We start from the raw sequence: 7314 nt of genomic DNA, 5'->3' as shown, positions 1-7314 counted from the left end.
GAAGGAAGGAAGGAAGGGAGGGAGGAAGCTTCGAGAACATGGACCCACACAGCAGAGATGGGGCTGCACGGAAGGGACTGACTCTCCCTGTCCTGGCATCTTTAGCATGATGTGCTCTCTTCCTGAGCACTAGAATGTCAAGGCCAGGGAGCCATGGTCAGGAGTGTTGGCTGGGAACAGGCTTTGAGCTTCCCAGGCCTCCTTTGTTCTCTAGAGCAATGGTTCTCAAAGTGTGGTCTCTGCATTAATAATAACACCACATAGAAATCACCAAATACTCCTCAGTAGTAAATATATCAATAAATTGTAGTACATTCATAATATACTACAAGTGTTTGTGTCTTCAGTGTGTAGCTCTGTGCCTGGTACAAAGTAGACATTCAGTGTTCACTGAATAAATGAATAAGGAATAAAGATTAAATGTATAGGGAGTATATAAGTTCAAGGAGAGATCACAATTACCTGGAATGCTAGGAAAGGCTTCCTTCAAGATGGACTAGGAATTCTACAAGCTGTGATTAGAGAGGGAGCATTAGACATAGAAGTCCAGTTTTGAGTGAGTAAAACCGCATTCAGCTGCTCTAGTGACTGCAAACTCTTTGAAAATGTGGTCTGAACACATGTTCCATCTAAAGGACCTCTACTCTGTGCTAGGGAATTTATATTTCATTCTTCAGAATCAAGATAGAGAACGACAGCACATTGAATATACTTAATAGGGAATTCACTCATTCAACATTTTAAAATACTTACTGAGCATCTGCTCTTTACCAAGGCTTGTGCTTAATCCTATCTAATAAAGAGGGAATATGCTAATTGACCATCACTCTATCACAAAGATGGATGCACCCACAGCTGAGGACAAGTTCCCATAAGGAGCCTTAAGGAGCAATCAGCAGGGACCTGAGGCTATGCCCTCCCCCGCCCCCGTGGGGCTTGACAGGGGACCTGAGGCTGTGCCCCCCACCCGGCAGGGCTGACAGGGGACCTCAAGGTGCGCTTCCTGTCCTGGTGCTGGGCTAGGGAACCTCAGGCTGCTCTCCCCTCCCCAGTGCCAGGCCGGGGGACCTCAGGCCGTGCCCTCCACCAGGTGGGGCTTGACAGGGGACTTCAAGCCCCGCCCCCACCCCAGCACCAGGCCGGGGGACCTCAGGCTGTGCCCCCCGCCCCAGCACTGGGCCGGGGGACCTGAGGCTGTGCCCCCCTGCCTGGCTGGGCTTGACAGGGGACCTCAGGCCGTGCCCCTCACCCAATGGGGCTTGACGGGGAACCTCAAGGTGCACCCCCAGTGCTGGGTCGGGGGAACTCAGGCCACACCCCCGCCCAGCAGGGCTTGATGGGGGACCTGAGGCTGTGCCCCCCCTCCCGGTGCTGGGCCCAGGGACCTGAGGCTGTGCCCCCACACCTGGCAGGGCTTGACAGGGGACCTCAGGCCATGCCCCACACCCAGCGGGGCTTGACAGGGGATCTCAGGTCGTGTCCCCTACCTGGCGGAGCTTGATGGAGGACCTCAAGGCACGCCCCCGCCCCGGTCTGGGCTGGGGGGACCTCAGGCCACACCCCCTGTCCTGGCGCCAGGCCAGGGGACCTGAGACTATGCCCCCTGCCCGCAGGGCTTGACAAGGGTGGGACTGGCCGAGTCTGGATCTAGCCAAATTGGGGGGGGGGGGGCGGCCGGGTCTAGGTCTCACTCGATTTTGAGGTGCATGTGGGTGGGCGGGGACTTGACTCTGGGTCCCATGGTGAGCCCCAGACTCTGACTGGAGGAAGGTTTTCATATACATTTTACTAATTTTCTTTCATCTCTGACACTTCTATTATTGAGAAAGGGCAAATAGCAATATTAAATTATTTCCTCTAATTAATCCCCTTTTAATGTGCACGAATTCATGCACCGGGTCACTAGTACTGGAATAAAACTGTTAAGGTCAGAAATCATCCCTGCATTAGTTGTGAAACTGTAGGATGAGAACCATCTTTGTACCAGGGAGGGTCAAATTCTTTTCACCTGTGTTCTTTACAACAGGCTGGCGGAATAGTTATCATTATTAACCTCTCTAAATATGAAGAGAGAGTGAAGAAATTAAGAAACTGGTTTCATTTAAACACAGCCCAACTGACTAAAAATCCATGGAGGTGTAATTAAGAATGAATTAAAAGCACACATTTAAAATGTAGGGTGGAGGGTTTTGACAAATGGATACATTTGGCACCACCACCATCAAGACATTCCCATCACCCCAAACGTTCCCTTCCCAGTCATTGATCTGATTTCCAGCATTATTGATTACACTTGTGTCTTATCAACGGACTCATGCTATATGTACTCTTGCGTCTTGCTTCTTTAACTCAGCATGAATTTTGTGTTTCTTCTATATTGTTGTGACTATCCCTAGTTCATTTTTATTATTACTTGAATTCAGACTTTTAGGGAGAGTAGACATTCATGAAATAATCACCTAATTATGTTATCACAACAGCATTGAAATAAGGATACCTACAAGTGAAAATATATTGTTTGTTGACAATTCAATCAGTACTTAGGGTATACACTAGAGGTGCTGTGAACTGGGTCATGATTCAGTTTGTGGAAAATAAACGTTATTAATGGGTACCTTAAAAGAATCCTACAGCCGAAGCCGGTTTGGCTCAGTGGATAGAGTGTTGGTCTGCGGACTGAAAGGTCCCAGGTTTGATTCTGGTCAAGGGCATATATCTTGGTTGTGGGCACATCCCCGGTGGGGGGGTGTGCAGGAGGCAGCTGGTCAATGTTTCTCTCTCATCGATGTTTCTAGCTCTCTATCCCTCTCCCTTCCTCTCTGTAAAAAATCAATAAAATATATTTTTTAAAAAGAATCCTACATATCTTATGGATGTCTTTATTTGAAGTCCCTTATTTTTAAAATTTCTGTCCAGATGATGGTCGAAAATGCTTTTTGTTGGCTCTTTGAGCCTTCCCTTTAGCTGGTAGAAAAAAAATATAATTGGAAGGCGCATGCGCCCCTGCCCCGGCGAGGCCCCAGCAACAGCGTCAGCGGCCCGGCCACCTCCACGTAGACGGCGAAAGCGTACTGGGCCCCGACTTGGTACTTCCGCCCCAATCCCGGGAGCCGTGGCGGTCACGTGCGCGCCTTGCACGCCGGCATGGCCCCGCCCACCTCCTTGAACTCCCGCGAGGAGTCCGGCCTGCGCTGCCCCAGCCCCAGAGAAACTCCCGAGGGCCAGGCTGCGCTTGCTCAGTGTGGCCTGGTGGGCGGGGCGGGAGATGCGGAGGCCGCGGAGTGGGGCCGCCCCCACGGGCTGGGTGCCGGAGCTACGCCGTAGGGGCGCGGCGTCACGGCGGCCCGAGCCGGGAAGCCCCATTCTCTTTACGCGGCTGCCGAAAGGAAAACTTCGTTGGCCCTTCCTCGGTGCCCCGAAGTCCTGGCCCCGGCTCCCTGGTGCGCCACGGTCGGCGAAGCGCCTCTGCGTCAGGGCCTCGCTCCCCCGCCAGGTGCGGGGCCTCGGCGCCATGGACTCGTCGGCGCTGGAGCGGGACGCCGTGCAGTTCGCGCGGCTGGCGGTGCAGCGCGACCACGAAGGGCGCTATGCGGAGGCGGTGTTTTACTACAAGGTGAGCTGGGGATCGCGGGAGTCCGTCGGAGCGGCCCAGGGGCGGGTCCAGGTACCGAGGCGACCGGGCCCACGAGCCTCTGCTCTTTACCCTCTGCTCTTCCTGCTTTCCTTCTCGGGCACCAGGCACCCCCATGCCCACCCGGGCTTCTGCCACCGGGGCTTCTGCCACGAGGGGGAAGTTTGCTCACAGCTTTGGGGTGACCACTTCTCTGGTTGCCGTCCGGACTGGCCGTGCCCACCTGGGCTGCTGTGGCCGCAGTCGTTAGGGGTGGGTAGTTAGCCGCCAGCTGATTCTGTCACTTGGTGCTCATTGGCGGCTCCTGGGAAGTGGTCTCTAATACATACCCAAAAAATGCATGTTCGCTGAAGAAAAGAAAATACATTTTTAAAGAAAACGTCTTTTATCCTAGCATTTGATGGTATATTTTTGCGCTTGTGTTTCGACGCATGTGTGTGTAACCCCCCTTTTTTCAAACAAACGGATCCTACCGTTGATACTATGTATAACCTGTTTTCATTTGAACTTGATTAAGTCATTAAATTTACTTCTGTAATATCTTAGCAGATGCATAGCATTCCTTTATGTGTTTGTTTGTTTTTTAGCATCATTCTGGTTTTTTAGCATCATAAGGAATGGTTCGATTAATACCCTTGTCATTCATTCTTTACACATGTCTTTTATATCAATTACTCGGGGCAGAATTATTAAATCAGAGTGTGCGCTTCTACAGTCCACCCTCTGCTCTTCAATCTTGAGGATTTGCAAACACACCCCTCCAGCCCTAATCAGCCTTCTTCCTCCTTGTGGAGGCGGCTGTATCTTGATCATATTGTCACTTTTTTTTTTTTTTTTAGAAATGTTGTCAGACTAGTAGTAGTAATTTTTTTTTCCATGAACGGATATGCTATTAGTAGTGTATGGTTTGCTTTTCTCAGATTAATATTTTATTGCCTTCATTTTATAATTCGTATTTGGAGACTTGTTTTGTTCAGAATCATTTCGTTTAGACTTTTTTTTTTTTTTTTTGGACAATTTCATGAAGGTGTTATTTCTTTAAAAGTAGAAATTCTGTCTCTTAGTTTTGTGAAACAACTGGTAAATATTTATAGATTAAAATACTGCCATATAAAATAGTTTTTTCTAAAGTGAAAGAATATACTGTGCAGTGCCTCTTGTTTTGCTATAGGATTTATGTGCATGTCATTGGGAAAAATTTATTATCTTTGAGAAAGTCAGCGTGGTTGTGCGCCTAGGAACTATTTACATAAACTTTATGAGATATTTAGTGCTTACTTTCGTCATACTGTTCTGTATGGGATTCCTTAATGTTAATAACTTTCAAATAGAAATGAAATGAGTAAAATAAAATTGATACCAGCAATTTTTAAAATTTGCTTTGTTAAGCAAAATAATTTGAAAATCGATATTTACATGCAAGGTAATTAAAGAGGTAAAATATATATTTATACACATGTATATTACATTAATTTATTGAAGTTAAGTGTAGCTATAATGTATTTAGATAATGATGGTGCATGTGAAGTTATTTTTTTCTCCCCTGAAATAATTGAGTTACAGAATCTGAGGAAATCATAGCTTTTGTACCCCCACAGCTTTTAGACTGAATTTCCATTTGGATCAAAATCAATAATTTTTGTTTGTTACTGATTTTGTTAGGTTTAATGAAACAACTCCTGCTCCAATAACTGGATTCAAAAAGTGATAGTCAGTGGATGGCTTCTTTGGATCCAGACAATTAGCCATGCGGTTTCATGGAGTGTACATGTTTAGGTTACTGCAGAGAAGATGTTGCAGTTTGGAGAAGTCTCTCTCTGGTCCTTCTAAGTGGTAGCATTGGTAACCATCCTGAAGTGATGGGAAGAATGGCAGCTCTTCCTCATTAGCCACAGCATAATTGGCTGTGGAAGTTAGGGAATGAATAGCTGGAAGGTGAATCCGGAGTTTCTTAATTAAAATAAGTTGATTTCATACAGCTGAAACCTGCTTTAAACTGACACCATTTGGCAGTATTTTCTGTGGAGAAAGATTTTCTTCCCACTATAAGATAATTAAGCTTTATAAGTTCTTGTAATCTTTTCTTGACATTTAGTTTTACCTTATTTTATTGGATCTTGTTATCTGTTCTAATGCCTTTAAGGCTCAGTTCACCATTTTAAGGTAGATAATTTTAAGTCTGACCTAATGCAAAAAGAAAACATATAAACCACAGCTATCCTAAGAAAATGTTTATAATCAGTCCCTCCTATTTGAGTTGATAAATTGTCAACAGTATGAGAAAATTAAGAGCATTAGGAACTGAAGAAAGGGTATTGGAGTATTATATAATTCATTTGCTTTATAAATAAAATTATTAATATCTTAAGGGCATTCTATTTTTGTCATTCATAGAAACCAATAGTGAGTTAAAAAGTGGTAAAGAAAATTCAAATTGTAATTTACATATTAGATTCCTTTGCATTCTTATTTTTAGGAAGCTGCACAAGCCTTAATTTACGCTGAGATGGCAGGATCGAGCCTAGAACACATTCAAGAAAAAATAAGTGAATATCTGGAAAGAGTTCAGGCTTTACATTCAGCAGGTTAGTAAAGACTACTAAACTTGTCAATGTATTTTTTTTTCTTCTCTTCCATCACATCTTACTTTTCCCTCTATGTTTCTCTTTCATTTTTTATCTTTGGATCTTGATCCTAAGTCTCCTGTTGTTAATTCCTCTTTTGGTAATCACATCTTTAAAAGTCATAATATGTAAATGAATTATAGATCTGTGAAGGAGAACCTTAGAGATAATACAGTTCAATCTCCCAATTTCCCAGAGGTTTAGAGATGGCAAATTATTTACATTCTGACTGTATCATTAGCAAAATCAGGATTAGGACCCTGTTAAAGTCTGCTTTTTAAATATCTGTTACATGCCCTCTCCGGGTATTAAGTTTAAATGACTACTCCTCTTAAGTGTTTAAAAATATTTTTTATTGATTTCAGAGAGGAAAAGAGAGGGAGGGATAGAAACATCAGTGATGAGAGAGAGTCATTGATTGGCTGCCTCCTGTACTCCCCCCTACTGGGGATCGAGCCCACAACCCGGGCATGTGCCATAGACTAGGAATCGAACCCAGGACCCTTCAGTCCACAGTCCAATGCTCTTTCCACTGAGCCAAACCAGATAGGGCTCCTCTTCAGTGTTTAAAGACTTCAGCAGTGGGTTCACAGTCCCTTCTATATCAGTATCCTCAACCTCAAGACCTTAGCTAAATTCTTTTAAACCATGTCTTAGAAAAGCAACATGTAGGCAGAGACCTGGAACAGACTGTATTTATGTTCATAAACAACGTGGAAAATTCTTTAAAGCACGTATACACAGGCTTAATGATCACAGTTTTGTTAGAGATCAGGGTTTCTGTCAAAATCTGCTGTTCACAAGGGTAGAAAAGAAAATAATCACCTGTTGACATTTTGTTTTAGAAATGCATTCATCTCGCCCTAGCTGGTTTGGCTCAATGGATAGAGCGTCGGTCTGCGGACTGGAGGGTCCCAGGTTCGATTCCGGCCAAGGGCACATGCCTGGGTTGCAGGCTTGATCCCCAGTAGGGGGCGTGCAAGATGCAGCCAATCAATGATTCTTCTCATCATTGATGTTTCTATCTCTCTCTCCCTCTCCCTTCCTCCTTCCTCTAAA

The 7314-nt window shown here is 45.1% G+C and overlaps 1 protein-coding gene across 9 annotated transcripts in view; it reads left to right on the top strand.

Moving 5' to 3' along the window:
• Positions 1-3253: 3253 nt before the first annotated feature.
• The window catches only part of CAPN7 (calpain 7), a 41973-nt gene continuing 37912 nt past the window's right edge, over positions 3254-7314 (top strand). For all 9 annotated transcript variants that reach the window (XR_003613381.2, XR_008554455.1, XR_008554454.1 and 6 more), the window contains exons 1-2: positions 3254-3613; positions 6108-6216. Coding sequence is in view for 3 of the 9 variants with exons in the window: in XM_054708022.1 (XP_054563997.1) it covers positions 3266-3613; positions 6108-6216 (457 nt within the window). In the remaining 6 variants the exon portion in view is untranslated. The remainder of the gene's footprint in view (positions 3614-6107; positions 6217-7314) is intronic.

This window comes from Eptesicus fuscus, chromosome 18 (genome assembly GCF_027574615.1).
Source record: "Eptesicus fuscus isolate TK198812 chromosome 18, DD_ASM_mEF_20220401, whole genome shotgun sequence".
NCBI lineage: Eukaryota > Metazoa > Chordata > Mammalia > Chiroptera > Vespertilionidae > Eptesicus > Eptesicus fuscus.
This window is presented reverse-complemented; position numbering and strand designations above follow the sequence as displayed.